General features: G+C 39.5%; 1 protein-coding gene across 1 annotated transcript; it reads left to right on the forward strand.

Annotated features, from left to right (window-relative positions):
- The first annotated feature begins 192 nt into the window (after nt 1–192).
- On the forward strand, nt 193–15624 carry slc25a47a (solute carrier family 25 member 47a). The gene is made up of 6 exons (XM_061901304.1): nt 193–392; nt 8046–8089; nt 8166–8237; nt 9726–9905; nt 14565–14829; nt 14893–15624. Exons 1-6 carry the CDS (start codon nt 356–358, stop codon nt 15204–15206), a joined length of 912 nt encoding a protein of 303 aa, XP_061757288.1. The 5' UTR covers nt 193–355; the 3' UTR covers nt 15207–15624.
- Nucleotides 15625–20174: the final 4550 nt, after the last annotated feature.

Genomic DNA, 20174 nt, shown 5'->3' on the forward strand with positions numbered 1-20174 from the left:
TGACTAAACTCCAAAACACTCCTTTTGATACTACACCCAACATTTTAATTTGACACTCATAATCCAAAAGAAGTATGGGCTGATTTAGAAATGATATATTGATTCATATATCGAATTATTTATTCGCTGTAACCATAGCACACGGCGCTGAGTCTGCTCACTCTTGTTTATGTCAGCTCGTTCGCAAACGACCCTTCAGCACGTGGTGACAGCAAGACCACACCTCCTCGGCTGTGTCATGTAAGCATGCGGTCAAGGTGACGCTAAAGCGGAGCAGCAGGAGGACGCAGCATGGCCGCAACAAGTCCAGCAGCATCAGCAACAACAACATGCCGGCAGCTGACATTGTGACAGGATGCACATCGCAGATTTTGTGTCCGGCTCGTTGGCAGGTAAAAACGGCATTGCTGTTAGCCAGCTAGCATACAAGACGTATGGAATCAAACTCCGGCGACCTATTTGTTTGTTGCAATCCCTAAACAATTACAACAGATATGTCGCATTTACGTTAAAATAATTTGCTATGTGTGTTTTTTTAGTCAAGGTGAGTCTGAAAAACCGGTTTAACGACCTATTCGAACATATGCTTCATACTTTAAAAGTATTCGGAGGCACATTTATTTTATTTGAAAACTATGGACTCTGACATATCCGCACACTTTTATCTCCCCATATTGTATATATAGCATAAATATTATTGATATACTGTATAATAAAACATTCGAAATAAACTTCAACCAGCCATCACTCGTCAAAGATCTTAGATACGCCTGGAAAGCTATGCCTGTTTTGACGCCCTTCGAGTCGAAGATCCTCTGTACGACAGGAGCAAAGTTGAGTTTATAGGCCCTACTGTAAAATCATTAGGCAGAAATCCTCTATTCTACAGGAATTCTCTTTAAAGTCAGATATTCTCAATATGCCATGTGGACCTCGACTTAAAAATGTTGAAAAACGTATTCGGGTGTTGGCATTTAGTGGTTAATGGTACGGAGTATGTACTGTACTGTTTCATCTAATGTATTCCCTTCCTTTGCAATATACTAATAAAAGTTTCAATAAATCCAAAAAAATAAGCACATTTCTTGTCAACAGTCCTCTATGGTATCCTCTATAGCAGGGGTCACCAATGCGGTGCCCGCGGGCCGCAGGTAGCCCGCAAGGACCAGATGGGACGGCGTGGCGCAGTGGGAGAGTGGCCGTGTGCAACCCGAGGGTCACTGGTTCAAATCCCACCTAGAACCAACCTCGTCACGTCCGTTGTGTCCTGAGCAAGACACTTCACCCTTGCTCCTGATGGGTGCTGGTTGGCGCCTTGCATGGCAGCTCCCTCCATCAGTGTGTGAATGTGTGTGTGAATGGGTAAATGTGGAAGTAGTGTCAAAGCGCTTTGAGTACCTTGAAGGTAGAAAAGCGCTATACAAGTACAACCCATTTATCATTTATGAGTAGCCCGCTGGCCTGTTCTAAAAATAGCTCAAATAGAAGCACTTACCAGTGAGCTGCCTTTATTTTTTAAATGTTATTTATTTACTAGCAAGCTGGTCTCGCTTTGCTCGACATTTTTATTTCTAAGAGAGACAAAACTCAAATAGAATTTGAAAATACAAGAAAATATTTTAAAGACCTAGTCTTCACTTGTTTAAATAAATGCATTAATTTTTTTACTTTGCTTATTATAACTTTCAGAAAGACAATTTTAGAGAAAAAAATACAACCTTAAAAATTATTTTAGGATTTTTAAAAACATACATTTTTACCTTTTAAATTCCTTCCTCTTTTTCCCTGACAATTTAAATCAATGTTCAAGTATTTTTTATTTTTTATTTTGAAGAATATTAAATACATTTTAATGTAATTCTTCATTTTAGTTTCTGTTTTTTCAAAGAAGAATATTTGTGAAATATTTCTTCAAACTTATGTTTAAAATTCAAAAAAAATATTCTGACAAATCTAGAAAATCTGTAGAATCAAATTTAAATCTTATTTTAAAGTCTTTTGAATTTCTTTTAAAATTTTGGTTCTGGAAAATATAGAAGAAATATTTAATTTTTCTTTGTTAAAAATTTCGCTTGGTCTAATTTGTTATATATTCTAATTAAGTACAGATTGAATTTTAACCTATTTAAAACATGTCATCGAAATTCTAAAATTAATCTTAATGAGGAAAAATTACTAATGCTGTTCCATAAATTATTTTTTAAAAATTTTCAAAAAGATTCGAATTAGCTACTTTTTTTCGGTTGAATTTTGAATTTTAAAGAGTCGAAATTTTAGCTAAACTATGTTTCAAAGTTAAATTTTCATTTTTTTCCCCGTTTTCTCCTCTTTTAAACCGTTCAATTAAGTGTTTTTTTCATCATTTATTCTCTACAAAAAACCTTCCGTAAAAGGAAAAAAAATGCACGACGGAATGACAGACAGAAATACCCATTTATATATATATATATATATATATATATATATATATATATATATATATATATATATATATATATATATATATATATATATGTGTCTTGATTGGATTATCCAGAGAATAGTGCTCGATACCGTGGTAGAGCGCAATATGTAGGTGTGGGAAAAAAAATCACAAGACTACTTCATCTCTACAGATCTGTTTCATGAGGGGTTCCCTCAATCATCAGGAGATTTTAATGGAAGCATTCACATACAATGGTTTATATAGAGCACAGAGTGGGTGGGTACAAGCAGGCGTAGGGTGTGGTGATTGGCTCATGTGTTACCTAGGAGGTGTTTCCTTCTGTGGCGGCATGTTGAAATGATTTCACTGCGCTTGTTGAGGGATGATAAATCGGGATGATATATAATAAACAGTTTCTCTTTTAAGCATAGGTTGCATCTTTTATTACCACTGTTGTAAGGTGTGCTGGATGCAAGAATTTGCCATGTTATTGAATATTCAACATTATTGTCTTTGAGGTTCCAAATGTGTTTGCTGAGTTCTGTAGAATTCTGCAAAGTCTGGTTTCTAAAGGAGGCGTTGTGATTATTCCATCTTGTTTTGAACGCTCCTTCGGTTAATCCTACGTACGTGTCGGATGTGTTAATGTCCTTGCGTATTACCTTTGCTTGGTAAACGACTGATGTCTGTAAGCACCTTCCGTTGAGAGGGCAATCAGGTTTCTTGCGACAGTTACATTCATTATTGGTTTCAGAGTCGTTTAGTCTGGGGGTAGGCAGTCCTTTTGCAATTGCTTTGTTGTGGTTCCTCACTCTGATCGACAAACACTTCCCCAAAGGCAACACCCTAAGAAAAATATTCAACAAGAACAACATTAAATTGAGCTACAGCTGTATGAACAACATGCAACAAATCATTTCAAACCACAACAAAGCAATTGCAAAAGGACTGCCTACCCCCAGACTAAACGACTCTGAAACCAATAATGAATGTAACTGTCGCAAGAAACCTGATTGCCCTCTCAACGGAAGGTGCTTACAGACATCAGTCGTTTACCAAGCAAAGGTAATACGCAAGGACATTAACACATCCGACACGTACGTAGGATTAACCGAAGGAGCGTTCAAAACAAGATGGAATAATCACAACGCCTCCTTTAGAAACCAGACTTTGCAGAATTCTACAGAACTCAGCAAACACATTTGGAACCTCAAAGACAATAATGTTGAATATTTAATAACATGGCAAATTCTTGCATCCAGCACACCTTACAACAGTGGTAATAAAAGATGCAACCTATGCTTAAAAGAGAAACTGTTTATTATATATCATCCCGATTTATCATCCCTCAACAAGCGCAGTGAAATCATTTCAACATGCCGCCACAGAAGGAAACACCTCCTAGGTAACACATGAGCCAATCACCACACCCTACGCCTGCTTGTACCCACCCACTCCGTGCTCTATATAAACCATTGTATGTGAATGCTTCCATTAAAATCTCCTGATGATTGAGGGAACCCCTCATGAAACAGATCTGTAGAGATGAAGTAGTCTTGTGATTTTTTTTCCCACACCTACATATATATATATATATATATATATATATATATATATATATATATATATATATATATATATATATATATTTAAGGTAAATTGCGGCTTCCTCCCACTTCCAAAGACATGCACCTGGGGATAGGTTGATTGGCAACACTAAATTGGCCCTAGTGTGTGAATGTGAGTGTGAATGTTGTCTGTCTATCTGTGTTGGCCCTGCGATGAGGTGGCGACTTGTCCAGGGTGTACCCCGCCTTCCGCCCGATTGTAGCTGAGATAGGCGCCAGCGCCCCCCGCGACCCCGAAAGGGAATAAGCGGTAGAAAATGGATGGATGGATGGATGAGCAAATTGGCTATTTCTGGCAATTTATTTAAGTGTGTATCAAACTGGTAGCCCTTCGCATCAATCAGTACCAAAGAAGTAGCTCTTGGTTTCAAAAATGTTGGTGACCCCTGCTTTATAGTCAACCCCTGTGCTGTGAGATATTGTTTGGTGGGAGTGGGACATTATGGAATTTCACCTTATTAGTTTAAAAAATTGTTATGCAAACAAGTAACTATAATCCGCAAATAATGTGCCGTTGTTAAGTGTATGTACTGTCTCAAGTTTGGCATATCAGTAGGTGGCAGCAGGTAGCTGATTGCTTTGTAGATGTCGGGAACACGGTTTGTCCTGATCACAACAAGCGGGACGCAGGGTGCAGGTAAAAAGGTAGCTAATGCTCAAGCCAAAAATAAACAAAAGGCGAGTGCCGCTAAGAAAAGGCATTGAAGCTCAGGGATGCCTATGCAAAACAAAACTAAAACTGAACTGGCTGCGAGGTCAACAAAAACAGAATACTGGACAACAGCAAAGACTTACAGCAAGTAGAGCACACGGCGTCCGCGAAGTGCATCCGTACATGACAATCGACGCCAAAATAAGAGTGTAAGACAAGAACTAAAACACTACACCCAGGAAAACACTTAAAAACTCAAAATAAGTCACGGCGTGATGTGACAAGTCGTGACAGTACACCTACTTTGAGACAAGAGCTATAGTGATGCATGGTTGTTTATGGATTGAATTCATATCCAACAATTGCGAGAATGACTTTTGACTGTCAATATCGGCTGCTGAATTTTCTGCTGGTGGTGTGCCTCGGGATTTTTCAATCAAAAAAAAGGGGCCTTGGCTCAGAAAAGGTGGAAATACACTGCTCTATACACCAGGAGTGTCCTTGCATTTTATGGCCCTATGTAAAAACACTAGTCAGAAATCCTCTGTTCTATTCGACTCGACCACTCTTCTGGTCAAAGATCCTCCATACGTTAGTAGTTTTCTTCTGTTTTTAAGGCCCAACTGTAAAAACACTCGTCAAAGATCCTATATCGAACAAGATTTTTATGTTTGTAAAAGCTACTGTAAAAACACTAGTCAAGGATCCTCTGTATGATAGGAGCACTCTTTTGTGTTCAAGGCCCCAATGTAAAGCACTAATAAAGGATACCTTTTATACAACGGGTAATGTCCTCTATTCAACAGGTATGCCTTCTGTTTTAAGGCCCTGCTGTAAAAACACCAGTCAAAGATACTTTATACAAGAGGTCTTCAACAGGGGTCCAAGAACCCAAGGGTCCACAAAGGTACTGCGGGGGGTTATACATGTTTCGCTTGATCAGACTTTTTTTTACACAATTTTCCCACAAATGTATTTAAATACATTACACTGAGGAAGCAAAGACTATCATTAAGAACAGACCGAAGAAACAATGGCGACAGGAGCATCCAAACTTCATCAAGCAGGATGCTCTCTACCTTCTCTCCAGACCTGACCAAGTAACCATCATTAGACTAAGAACTGTACATTCGAGGCTCAGACACTACATCTTTATGCTCAGTGGCCTTGTGGTTAGAGTGTCCGCCCTGAGATCGGTAGGTCGTGAGTTCAAACCCCGGCCGAGTCATACCAAAGACTATAAAAATGGGACCCATTTCCTCCCTGCTTGGCACTCAGGATTATGGGTTGAAATTGGGGGTTAAATCCCCAAAATGATTTAACAGTCACTGCTGCTGCTCACTGCTCCCCTCACCTCCCTGGGGGTGGAACAAGGGGATGGGTCAAATGGAGAGGATAATTTCACCACACGTAGTGTGTGTGTGACTATCAGTGGTACTTAACTTTTACACAATTCTACATCGGACACTTTGCAATGTGCCTCTGCGGTACTGCCTCAACGACGGTGGAGCATCTTCAAAATTGTACAATACACCAAAACTTTACCGACTTGGCCTGTCGAGAACACTTGGAACGCCTCCAGCGTACAGCAGCCTTTGTCAGAGCCTCCAGAGTTCCTGTCTAGCAAGCGTCGAAGAAGATTAGAAAATACACTTTAACATTTATCCAGTACACTGTAGTCTAGTTTAGGAATGACAATGACATGGCCACCCTACTCACTGTGCTTGCACGGTTAAAAAGAAAACATGAATAATTATGTTTTTGTATTCATGTTAGCATTTAAGATAGCTTTTGACAAGCACACTAGTGCCATGCTGGCGACCAGTGCTCTAGTTGTCAGGTAGGGAATAGCGCTGTACTTGTAAGCTAGCAATTAGTTCTCTGTTTGTCAGCTAGCGATCAGCAGCGTTAGTTGTCAGCTAGCGATTGGCGCTCTATTTGCCAGATCACGATTAGTGCTCTTGTTGCCAATGAGCTATAAGTGGCACTAGCGATTAGCAGCACAAGTTGCCACTGAGTGATTAGTGCTCGAGTTGGTAGTTAGCAAGCTAATAGCAGCGCTGTACTGTAGTCTTTGAATATCTTAATATGTAAAATGCCAAGGTACCTTTAGGACCAGTCAAATTTAAAACACAATTTTATAAACAGTATATAAGTATGGATCTCTACTCCATCTCTTCATCCTTTTGAGGGTCCTTGCCTTGGAAAACGTTGACGACCCCTGCTATATTCAACAGGATTTTTCATTTTTTAAGGCCCTACTGTAAAGACACTAGTCTAAGATCCTCTATACGACAGGAACACTGTTTTACTTTCAAGCCTTTACTGTATAAAACACGAATCAAAGATCCTCTATATACTGCATATTAGAGATCAACCGATTGTCGGGCTGGCCGATTATTGGCGCTGGTTTTTGTTGTTTTGACATATATCTATCTTTTTTCCCAACTACAATAGAACTACATCAGCAGATAAAATATATACACATGATACCAGTATTTAGTGTATATACCAAATGACTAAAGTAGATTATTAACAACTGCTCAAGCACCAGCCCATTTGCCCTGCATTAAAAGAGTTACCTTGTTCACCGCGGCAATCGTGCGGCCAAGCCCTCTCACCTTCTCCCTGTCTCTTCTTCCTGCAGCGTTTGTCGCTTGTACACAATATGTCCTTTCTGCTTAACTTTCAAAACTTCCGTTGTTTGCTGTGGAATCCAGTTTTTGTCCTTCCTTCCCAGCGTCTTACCAGTTCCGGTTTGCTTTTGCTCCTGCAACGATCAAGCCTCTGTCCGCTGTACTCGCTCTACCGGTCCGACGTTTCCTAAATAAATAATGTTGGAAAAAAACTATTTAAAGTCTTTTCCAGCTGTTTACTAACATACAGTATACCATTCAAGTTTAAATAACTTTTACTGCAAATTAATATCAGCTCCATATATTCGGTTATTGGCCTCCTTGACTACTAAGTGTCAGTATCAGGTCTAAAAAAACATCGGTCGATTTCTCCTGCAGATGTGTTCAAAACGTGTCCCATGAAGTATCTGCTGCTTGCGGCACATTGTAGAAATAAAATGACTCTCTTCTTTTTATTTTTTTCATGTGCAAAAACGTCTTTTCAAAGATGGTTACAGACAGCATGTAGGCTAAAGAAGGCAAATACAGAAATTTCAGACATGATTAGAGGAAGTCATTAGAAGTTCTGATTGAAGTGTGTTGTGCTGGAGCTTAGCTTGTGTGTCCTGATTGCTGTCATTTCTTTGTGCACACACACACACACACACACACACACACACACACACACACACACACACACACACAACAATCACGCTCACAAACAGGGGCCTGCGGCGTGGCGGTAGGATACCCTCTGGACACTGTCAAGGTACACAATGTTCATTGAAATGATGCCAACATGCTTCTGGAATGTTGTCCTCACTTGTTGAGTGTGTTCGTTTTAGGTGCGGATCCAAACCCAGAAACAGTTCAGTGGAATAGTCCAGTGTGTAATGGTCACCTTTTCCAAAGAAGGGGTAAGAAATCCTCACTTTATTTGCTACACACCTGGAGAACTACATGAGAGCCGAGAAAAATATCAGTACTGAGAGATGAGTGTCAATAATGTTACTGTTATACAACTAGGAGTTAGATGACGTCATTGTCCCAGTCACATGATTGGCCATGACGCATGGCCATGTCGTTAGTAAGGACGCTAAAGTGAGCAAAAAAAACATAAAAAGTATATATATTTTTTTTGTTATTCTTTTCTTCCAATTTTCTTGAAGGCAGCATCATTTAGGCCAGTTGGACAATTGGAAGTGTGGACCCCTTACTTACATATTGTATAAAAATATATTTTTAAAGTGAACTGGTCCTAAAGGTACCTTGTTTTTGTACAATACTAAGATATTCAAAGAATACAACATAGCGCTCCTAATAACTAGCTGCCAACTCGGGCACAAACCGCCATCTGGCAGCTATTGCCCCTTATCAGTAGCGCCACTAATCACTAGCTGACAACTATCACTGATTACTAGCTGGTAACTGGAGCCCCAATTGGTAGCTTGCAGCTTCAGCACTATTCGCAAGCTATCAACTAGAGCGCTAATCGCTACCTGGCATCTTATATGCTAACATGAATACAAAAACATAATTATTCATGTTTTTATCAATGTCACTGCCATTCCTAAACTAGACTACAGTGTGTTGGATCAATAAATGTGTATATTAAAATTCATTTAAATGTGTGTAAAAATTGCAGGGTGAATATATATATATATATATATATATATATCTCTTGATTGGATTATCCAGAGAATAGTGCTCGATACCGTGGTAGAGCGCAATATGTAGGTGTGGGAAAAAATCACAAGACTACTTCATCTCTACAGAACTGTTTCATGAGGGGTTCCCTCAATCATCAGGAGATCTGAGGGAACCCCTCATGAAACAGTTCTGTAGAGAGGAAGTAGTCTTGTGATTTTTCCCACACCTACATATATATATATATATATATATATATATATATATATATGTATATATATATATATATATATATATATATATATATATGTATGTATATATATATGTATGTATATGTATATGTGTGTGTGTGTCTAATCAACCTAATATTTCACGACCCCTCTGCAGTAACCCTGTGGATTCCCTTGGGGTCCCGGACCCCCCGTTGAAGACTCCTCAAATATATCTTAAATTACTTTTAATGTCGGTGCAGATCCAGATAAGGGTGCATGCTGAGGAGATTATTTTTGCGTGTCAATTTTAAAGTCTGCTTGCAATGGGGCCAAGTGAAATAGAGACCTACCACATCCAGCAAATGGCACTGTGGTGGGAAAAATCTTTTAAAGCCACCTACAGGACAGGACAGCCGTCACATCATGATTTTTCAGTCAAAGCAAGTAAGATGGAGACATATTCAGGATTCTTGTGCTTTTAGGGAGGTTTGATATGCACAATATATAGCGCTAAAAATAATAAATTGTACCCTCTGGGGCATTCAGGTGCACGGCTTCTTCAAAGGCATGTCACTACCCGTCACCACCATCTCCATCACGTCGTCTGTGGTGTTCGGCACCTATAGGAACTGTCTGCAGTGTCTGAAGCAGGCCAGAGGAGCTGTGAGCGGTCCCAACACCAAACGAGAAGTCTTCCTGTCTGGCCTGGCAGGTGGAATTATGCAGGTAAGCAATTCTATGTCTCGTTGCTGCGTTTCGAAGAACGCAAACATTAGCAACAGTAGAAGAGAAATGTGAGCCACATTCTAACTGATAATGTTCTGACTTTTTCACATAACAAGCCCATTTTGAAATTATTTTTTAATCCAACAATTTTTTCACTCCAGATAGATAGCGATTTTGTCGCAATGAGCATTGGCTGATGCCGATATTAACCCAATACAAATTAACATTAACGTTGACTTCATGATGGACTCATTTTCTCTTTAAGGTTATTAAAATGTTTTGGCTACACCCAGTGGACACAATAATTCATGAAGTCAAAGGGAAACTGAAATTTTATCGGAATTTTGCCTATCGTTCACAATTATTATGAGAGACAAGAAGACAGATTTATATTTTTTATATGCATTCTTACTTGTAAATTAAAGTCTGTTTACAATGGAGTCAAATCCCTCTAAATAACCACCCAAAAACTGCCAACAATATACTCCTTTTACACTTTGTGACTTGAATATTAACGAAGGTTTAGTGGTATTTTTGTTATAAGCGCTAACGCAGACAAACTATTTAGGCAGCGACCTGAACACTAGCTTGTGTGTCTATGTTGACATCATCAGCTGGTGAGCTAAGTTTTTTCCTCAGAGCTCGTGAACATTTATTCTTGACCATAAATACTGCCTCTCACCCCAATAGTTGGATGAGGACATAATCCGACAAGTTGGTAAATTTGACATTCAATTTAGTCCACGAAATGGCGAGAAAGATGTTTGCTTCACCCCTAAGGCAAGGATTATGAGTCATTCTTGTTGTAAACAAGAATATATGAATATTTTAATGGACGGCATCAAAGTGACAGCAGACATTGTACAGTAAGTAATGTTTTATTACGTTTGTTTATCATGAAGTTTGCAGTGAGTAGTAATCAGTAATCACTTGTAATGTGTTTTTGAAATGAATGCACCGCCATATGCTTAAAATCAGCAAACTAAGTAAATATTAAATGTTATTATAAATGTGCCTGTTTCTACATTACAAATATACTTACATCATTTATAAACCTGAATGTAGGTGTTTTAATATTTTTTTAAGCACATTATGGATAGAATAGAGCAACATCCATGAGCTCCATTGTACGCACAGTTTTGATTGCATGTATTTACTAATTAGAATACGTTAAGAAAAACATGTGTTTTTGTAATAGATAAGGATTGTGAATCATAGGCAAAATTTAAAAAAAGTGCAGTTTACCATGAATTGATTAACGTGGACCCCGACTTAAACAAGTTGAAAAACTTATTCGGGTGTTACCATTTAGTGGTCAATTGTACGGAATATGTACTGAACTGTGCAATCTACTAATAAAAGTATCAATCAATCAATTCCCCTTTAAGATTGTGATGCAGGCACATATGATACTCAAAATGTTCTAATTCGCTTCTATCTTGAAGGCTGTGTGTGTAAGCAATATGCATTTATAATTATTTAATACTTGTTTGCATTGACAAATGTGCTGTTTTAGACTGCAATATCAGAATATTACGAGAAAAAAGCCATATACAAAAAATCAGTTTTGAAGAAAAGAAAAACATAATATATCGAGAAGAACTTGGTCCTAATCACAACGTAACACTTCATGATTACATGCAATATGATAGCTGAGATAGGCTCCAGCACTCCTCGCAACCCAGAAAGGGATAAGTGGTAGAAAATGGACGGATGGATGATTTAATTCCATACTGTACTTGTTTTTTTGCCCATATCGGGACACCTGTAATACTAACATTACATTTAAACATGCAAGGTTAATCTATCCACCAAAGAAAAACAAAATGGTCATATTACAGCTTCCACTTCCAGGGTTTCCCCTAAACTGCCAAGATACCTGTGGTCGTGGGTGTGTGGTTAAGGTCGCAGTCACATGATGTCGTCCAGTAATTTGTATAATTTGCTATGATTATATGGTTTTCTTTAAAAAAGCTCAAAAAATTTATCCATACATTTAAAACAAATCCCTCATTAATTAGTATTAACATATTTTGTCAACGTTTTGACACATTTTCAATTGTTGCTGCATTTTTTACCATGTACTTAGTTGAGATTTTTTTCAAGTGCTTATAGAAATTGTATGACTTTTTTTTTTATTTTAAAACGACTAGCAACAATTCTAGCCTCTTCTTCTGGTGTTATTATAAAATGTACCCGTGTTTACTTCTGTTTCTCAATGTCCCTGACGAAAGAAGAGCTGCAGCAAGCATGACATCACACTTGATTCGCGCTGTTGCTTTAGTTGGACTTTCTCTTCTTTTTGTAGATCGCCGTCCGCGGGTATATCTGCAATATATCTAAAAGTCACGTCCACATCGCAGACCTACTGATAACACTCTAGACAGTCACAAAGGCGTAAATGTTGTTTACATCCAGTTTCGGACAGTCACAAAGGCGTAAGTTTTGTTTACATCCAGTTTCGGTAGCGCGGTTTTCGGTGATCAAAGTCCTTTTCGGTGTTCAGGTTTTCAGTACATCACTTGTCAATAGGGCGCAAATAATGGGCTGTATAAATCAATTCACACTGGAACGGCCAGCTAATGTTAATGTTATATGTTTGTGTGGTCTGGATTTGATGTCAATTTTTCCCATGGTCGCAAACACAGTGTCCGTACATGAAAGGTGATTGGTAAGCTTGAGGAAGTGTTGTGTGTCAGGGGAAGTGCGGACTCATGAGACGAAAGTCTTTGCATGGGAGGTAAAACCTGTTGGAATGGTGCCCTGTATCATAAGATTGGTAATCAAAGTTAAAAATAGCGTCAGAGTTTGTGTGTTTTTTTTCTCGGGGCTACAATACAATACATTATATTACTTTTAATTTGTTTTCAAGTTACAAAAAAACCCTTTCAATGTATAGCGGTATTAAAACTGCTGTGGCGACGCCACATTCGATTACATTAAGGGAAAACTCTGCACGTCTGTAGCTGACTGACGGCTAGTTGCTAGAGCTACAGGCTTTATTTTAGGATGTGTAGCAAAGCCTCAGGAAAAAAGTGCACTTACTTCATGTAAATAGTTTGAGAAGTTTCTTGTCTCAAAAGTAGAGCAAACAATGTTCGGAAAACCTAAAGTAATACTTAAATTATTGTTGGTAAGGTTTGGTGATGGCCTCAGCTTGACCCAGGAACAGACAAATTAAATTTCTCTTCATTTCAATTGCAACAACTCTTGCACTGTAATGTAGATTGGTGCCATTGTTATGTCTGTGAGTCAGCGCCCTTAAAGGGGAACATTATCACCAGACCTATGTAAGCGTCAATATATATAATGATGTTGCAGAACAAAGACCATATATTTTTTTAACCGATTTCCGAACTCTAAATGGGTGAATTTTGGCGAACTAAATGCCTTTCTATTTATCGCTCTCGGAGAGATGACGTCAGAACGTGACGTCACTTAGGTAATAAAGCCGCCATTTTCTCAAACACATTACAAACACCGCGTCTAATCTCCGTTATTTTCCGTTTTTTCGACTATTTTCTGGAAGCTTGGAGACATCATGCCTCGTGGGTGTGTTGTCGGAGGGTGTAACAGCACTAACAGGGAGGGATTCAAGTTGCACCACTGGCCCAAAGATGCGAAAGTGACAAGAAATTGGACGAAATTTGTTCAAAATACGAGGGTTTGGGGAAAGCCGACGAAATGGTCAGTAGTTTGTTCCGCACACTTTACAGACGAAAGGTGTGCTACTACAGAGATGGCAAGATTGTGTGGACCTCCTGCGACACTCAAAGCAGATGCATTTCCAACGATAAAGTCAAAGAAATCTGCCGCCAGACCCCCATTGAATGTGCCGGAGTGTCTGCACATTTTACCGACGGTGCTAAGGCAGACATGGCACAGAGATTTATGGATAACCTGTAGATGCATTTCCAACGATTAAGTCAACTAAATCACAAAGGTGAGTTTTGTTGATGTTATTGACTTATGTGCTAATCAGACATATTTGGTCGCGGCATGACTGCCAGCTAATCGATGCTAACATGCTATTTAGGCTAGCTGTATGTACATTTGAAACTATATTTACATCCAGCGTTTCCCTCCACCCACATTTAATGCCAAACATACACTTATCAATCGATGGATTTAAGTTGATCCAGTGTCACAAGATGCGAAACTTCCGATCGTTGGTCTGCACATTTTACCAGCGATTCTAAGGAAAACATGGCCGAATAGCATCAATAGCTATTCGCTCAATAGCTTCAGTTTCTTCTTCAATTTCGTTTTTGCTATCTGCCTCCATACTCCAACCATCCGTTTCAATTCATGCTTAATTTGTTGAATCGCTTAAGCCGCTGAAATCCGAGTCTGAATCCGAGCTAATGTTGCTATATCTTGCTGTGCTATCCGTATTGGCATCACTGGATGACGTCACAGGAAAATGGACGATGGCTTCACAGATAGCGAAAATCATTCACTTTAAAGCTTTTTTTTTAGGGTTATCCTTGATGGGTAACATTTTTTTTTTTTTACTTCAAAAAATAAAATAAGCCACTGGGAACTGATTTTTATTGGTTTTAACCCTTCTGAAATTGTGATAATGTTCCCCTTTAAAACCAAACAAAAAGCTTGTAAAGATGGCGTCACTAACGCGTGTCCACCGTCTTCCTTGTGAAGACGTTAGTCCTGTCTCCAGGTGACATCGTCAAAGTGCGTCTCCAGTGTCAGACTGAGTCCAGGAGGCGACAAGGCAGCTCGGCCCATCCCAAGTACCGCGGTCCCATCCACTGCCTGCTGAGCATTGTCAGAGAAGAGGGCTTCCGGGGTATCTACAGGGGGGTCGTGCCTCTCATGCTTAGGGACGGACCGTCCTTTGCCACCTACTTTTTGACCTACGCCAGCGTTTGTGAATGGCTGACGGAGAGTGGCAAAGAGAAGCCAGGTAAATGAGAAGCGATATCGCCAGTAAGTAGACGTGTTTCAATGTCTGTATCGTCTCGTCCAGCCTGGGGTGTGGTGATGCTGGCTGGGGGCGTGGCGGGAATGGCGGGGTGGACCCTTGGCACGCCTATGGACATCATCAAGGCACGCCTACAGATGGACGGCGCCCGGGAGAGGAAGCTCTACAGAGGTTTTTTTCACTGCATCGCGGAAACGGCGCGCACTGAGGGCCCCAGGGTCTTCTTCCGGAGCTGGGGCATCAACTGCCTGCGCGCCTTCCCAGTCAACATGGTGGTGTTCGTCATGTATGAGTTGCTCACCCACGTCCTGCAAGACACGCATGACAGTATGCCCCCTTCGCGGGTCAGCCTGGAATAACAGAACATGGTACCAGGAAAAGAGATCCCACCTTCTGAATATTAAAAATTGTATCATAAAACGTGTGATTAATGTACAAACCATGTATCAAGCAACATTTGGTTACATACGTTTAAAGAGAAGTGCGAGTGTTAAATAATATCATGTTAGGTTAGCTTATTCATGAAGTAAAACAAATTGCAAGCTTCCAAATCTGTAGCTGACTGACGGATGTCTAACTGAGATCTCGGGGACGTTTTGGAACATGTAGAGAAAGTTTTTCCCTTTCAAAAGGGAGCGTTATAGTGTCTTTTTTCTCTAGTGAGAGGGACTATATATTTATATCATTTTTATTACTGTCATTAAAAAGCTATTTTGCATAACAATAACTTTCTTTGTACAGTCATAATAAAGTGTTAAATGTTACATGAATAATTAATATTGTGGATTAATTTATTGTTTGTTTGTTTTTTTGAACATTTAGATATTCCGCTGTAGTATATTCAGTATTTATGGCCGCGGATGTTACAAGCTGAGGTATTCAAGGGCACATGTACTGTACATCAACAAGTAGCCACTGGAGGGCGCTCCTCTACTAGCCAATTGTTGCTGGAAGTAGTATAACCAGGAAGCTGAAGGACGCACATCATCAAAAATATTATCTCAAGTTTGTTTCCGTACCATTAAATAAAAAGTATAACGCCTGTTTGAAGTGTGGGTTGTATAACAGTTAAATATATGCTACTGCTGCTTCTATCTTCATGACTAAAAGGAAAGTGAAGCCTTTAAAGGGGATCTACACTTCTTTTTTTAAATTGTGCCTATCATTCACAATCCCTCTGTAGGACAAGCACGCATTTTTTTTTATTTTTGTGCATTCTAACTCGTAGAAAAACAATAGCAAAAGTCAGCTAACAATTGCACCAATGGGACTTGCTGTATTCCTCCTACAGCACATCCGGAAGGTATTGACAGCGTTTCACATTTTCCACTTACTAGACTTTCAGTTTTTTCACGAAGGAGGCCTGCGAGGTTATGTTATGTGATATTGGAAATTTTTAAAGTTTTGTATGAAAAAATATTACCTTGGAGTAAAAAGGAACAATAAAATAAACATGAACAAGGGGTAAATAAAAAAAGAAAATCAGGGAGTATTTTCACCACAGTTTCAACTACTTTTACTTTTCTGTTATTGCAATGAATGACGCACAGGGTTGCCACTTACTCCTATCATGGGATTTATTTTTTTTTACTGTAACTTAAAGGTCCCATATGTAATCATTGTGTGTCAAGTCATCATTAAATGACATTGATATGTCAAAAGGCATTAATAAATCATCTTGTTTTTGAATACAGTACCTTTATAACTGATAACAGTAGTTCAACCAGGATATGCTCATTTCAAAATTAGATTTACAGCGCCGAAATGTTTTTATTGTTTTAATTTCGATGCCCCGCCCTCCACCGTTTAACCAATTAAAAAATCTGTGAAAGTGTCCCGTCTAGGTTGCCAGTTACGCACCACCCTCTTCGTCGAGCTTCTGCCACTGGTAAAGTTACTAAACATGTCAGACCTTGGTAAATATAAATTGCGTCGTTACGATTTTCAACTTATTCAACTTAAAGCCAGGAACATAACGACGATTTGTATCGGGGATGCGTTTGAAAGATGGAGACAATTGAAGGTGGAGAAGATTTTTTCATCTGATGCCAAACTTGCTAATTTCCTCCTTGATAGGTAAGTCAGTCATTTATGTTTTCTTATTACTTGTAATAAATGGGAATGGACATTTTGTTTGTAAACTATACTGTCCAATACAGTCTATGACCTTGTCTAACAAAGGTAGTATGTTTATGCAACAAATGCTTAGGAGTGAAGCAACATCACACTAGTGTAGCTTAGCATGCTAGCCTGGTTAATGACACAAGGACATACAGGCTAACGGGGGAAATATATGCCCCTGAGCCTGATGTGTCATGCAACTGAAGGAGCTAAATATATTTTCAACATATAAAACCTATGTGGATATGGGTAGTGTCAGTGCCTATTTCGTTCTCAATATGCTGATACAAAGAGGAAAAGGGCTCCAACATTAGCACGGTTAGTTGCGGTTTCTGGTACTGTTTGTGCATCGGCACCTATGTGGTGGTATTTGCTTGGCACAATACAATGCATTACATGTAATGATTTTCTACTTTGTGTATTGACATAGTAGTAGGCTATATTATTTATGCGTAATGTGGGTTGGCTCAAAGAATTGTACTCTGCACTGAAAGATGGTGATGTGCGTACATGGAAGAGAATGCAGTGTCAGGTTGGATGCAACATGGAGTAACGAAATGTGGCGGTAATTTTTTACTGTTGGCCTTGACTTGCCATCAAAGTAGGCCTATGAGATGTGTAATATATTACATATAATTATTTTGATGATGGTGCGTGCGGTCAAACAAGACATTTTAGCAGGGTAATGCCAACAATCTGTCAAGACTCCCAACGAAACTATTGCCGAGTAACTTTACAAATACAATTGGCTAATGGACATTAGTAAAATGTGGCATAATTACTTAGTAAACCATCTTGCAAGAAGCATAAAGTAGAGAAACCTACAAAGTAGGACTCGTCGATTGCCTTTTGAAGTTTATTGGAGTAAGATTGTGATTTGGCTGTGGATCTGGCAACCTCAGCCATGGAGAGTGGGAGGGGACTACAGAATTTTGAATGTGATTGCAGTGCCCTTTCTGGCCACATTACTACATCTGGCAGCTTTAAATCAATGCTTTCAGTCTTACAGAAATAACCTTTTAAAGTATCAGTAATGTGAATTGAAGTATTTGTTTTAAATAAAGTAGCAAAATAATAATTGATTTGCCATTTAAGGCTGTTGAGCACAAATACTGTATTTTTAAATAACGTTTGTTTTGTCATGTGTATTCTTTTAAATCAGTGGTCCCCAATCACCGGTCAGGGGACCAGAATCTGTTTTTGACGCATTTGCTACCGGGCCGCAGAAAAACATTAAATAATTTACAAACGACTGCATTTTCTCCGACTTAACTTTTGCCTGTCCCACTAGACACACCAATAAGCTTGTTAATAGATGTAGGATAAAACTCCTCATAGGAAATTTCCCTTTGGTATATATTTGTGACACGATACAATGCACATTAATGAACATATCAAATATAAATGTGACAGATTGTAACCAAAGGCTGATTTCCATCTGCAGTCCCCAGCAGGTTGATGGTAACCTACTGGGGATATAATTTCTAAAGAAACAAGCCCAGGGCTCCCACTAATTCAGCTTTGTAGTGAGTTGTATTTTTCCTGCACTTATTTTATTAGGATTACATCTCCTCTCCGGCCTGGGAACGCTTCGGGATGCCCCAGGAGGAAGTTGCTAATTTTGTTCTGGAGAGGAAAGTATGGGGGTCTTTGCTGGAGCTGTTGTCCCCGCGACCCGATTCCTGATAAGCTGTTGAAGATGGATGAAAGGATGCACTTATTTTTGCTGTATTTCTCTTGCACAAGTGGAAAGCCAGTCCCTGAAAATAATGCTTACATTCAACCAGTCGGTGACACAAAAAAGGTTGGGGACCCGTGTTTTAAATGACATTATTATTCAAATTAAGATTGCAGAAAAGAGACAGTGACGGCGTGCACGAAAATAACTGCCGTAAAATAAGTTGACGGAAGTTACTTAGTCATTCCTTTGAGATCTTTGCTGTGTGCTTAAAGTTGTAGTCCTGCTGAAAGATGAACCATCGCCTCAGGCTCAGATCAAGAGCGCTCTGAAACAGGTTTTGATCTGGAATGTCCGTGTAAATCCCTGCATTCATTTTTCCCTCTAACCTGACTAACCTCCCAGTGCCTGCCGCTGAAAAACATCCCCACATCATGATGCTGCCACAACCATGCTTCTTTATAGGGATGGTATTGGCCTTGTGATGAGCGGGGCCCGGTTTCCTCCAAACATAATGCCTGGCATTCAAGCCAAAGAGTTCAATTTTCGTCTCATCAAACCAGAGAATTTTGCTTCTCTTGGTCGGAGACTCTAACAAACTTTTACTAAGAATTGGCTTCCGTCTGGCCACTAAACCATACAGACCTGATTGGTGGATTGCTGCAGAGATGGTTGTCCTTCTAGAGCAGGGGTGTCAAACTCAAATACAGAGCGGGCCAAAATTTAAAACTGAACGAAGCCGCGAGCCGAGGTTGAACAAGTTAATCCTTTAATAGGGACCCAAACAAGTTTTGCATTGAATATTGACCAAGCAAGGCTTATATAACTTTATAGTGACATGCAAAATCGAGTTTAAAATAATAATAATTAAAAAATATCAATGGCATATCAAATAAAATAAAAATACAAATTGAATGCCTCTTTTCGGTGGCGGGTTTGAGTTGGGGCGGGGTTTGGTGGTAGCGGAGGTGTATATTGTAGCGTCCCAGAAGAGTTGGTGATGTAAGGGGTTCTGGGTATTTGTTCGATTGTGTTTATGTTGTGTTTATGTTGTGTTACGGTGTGGATGTTCTCCCGAAATGTGTTTGTCATTCTTGTTTGCTGTGGGTTCATTGTGTGGCGTATATTTGTAACAGTGTTAAAGTTGTTTTACGGCCACCCTCAGTGTGACCTGTATGGCTTTTGACCAAGTATGCATTGAATATACTTGTGTGTGTGTGTATGAGCCGCATATATTATGTGAGTGGGTTGGCACACTGTTTGTATGGAGGAAAAGCGGACGTGACGACATGTAGAGAACGCTAAAGGCAGTGCTTTTACGGCCCGCCCCCAATATTATTGTCCAGGTGGAAATAGGGAGAAATTCGGGAGGGGCACTGACCTTCGGGAGTCACCCGGGAAAATCGGGAGGGTTGACGAGTATGAGTATTAGTGGTGAATGCGGTGTTACAGCGGCGGGCCAGCTCTAATGTTAATTTGATATTGCCTGAAGGGCCAAATGAAATTACACGGCGGGCCAGAGTTTGAC

The sequence above is a fragment of the Nerophis ophidion genome, linkage group LG05, assembly GCF_033978795.1.
Source record: "Nerophis ophidion isolate RoL-2023_Sa linkage group LG05, RoL_Noph_v1.0, whole genome shotgun sequence".
NCBI classification, from domain to species: Eukaryota; Metazoa; Chordata; class Actinopteri; order Syngnathiformes; family Syngnathidae; genus Nerophis; species Nerophis ophidion.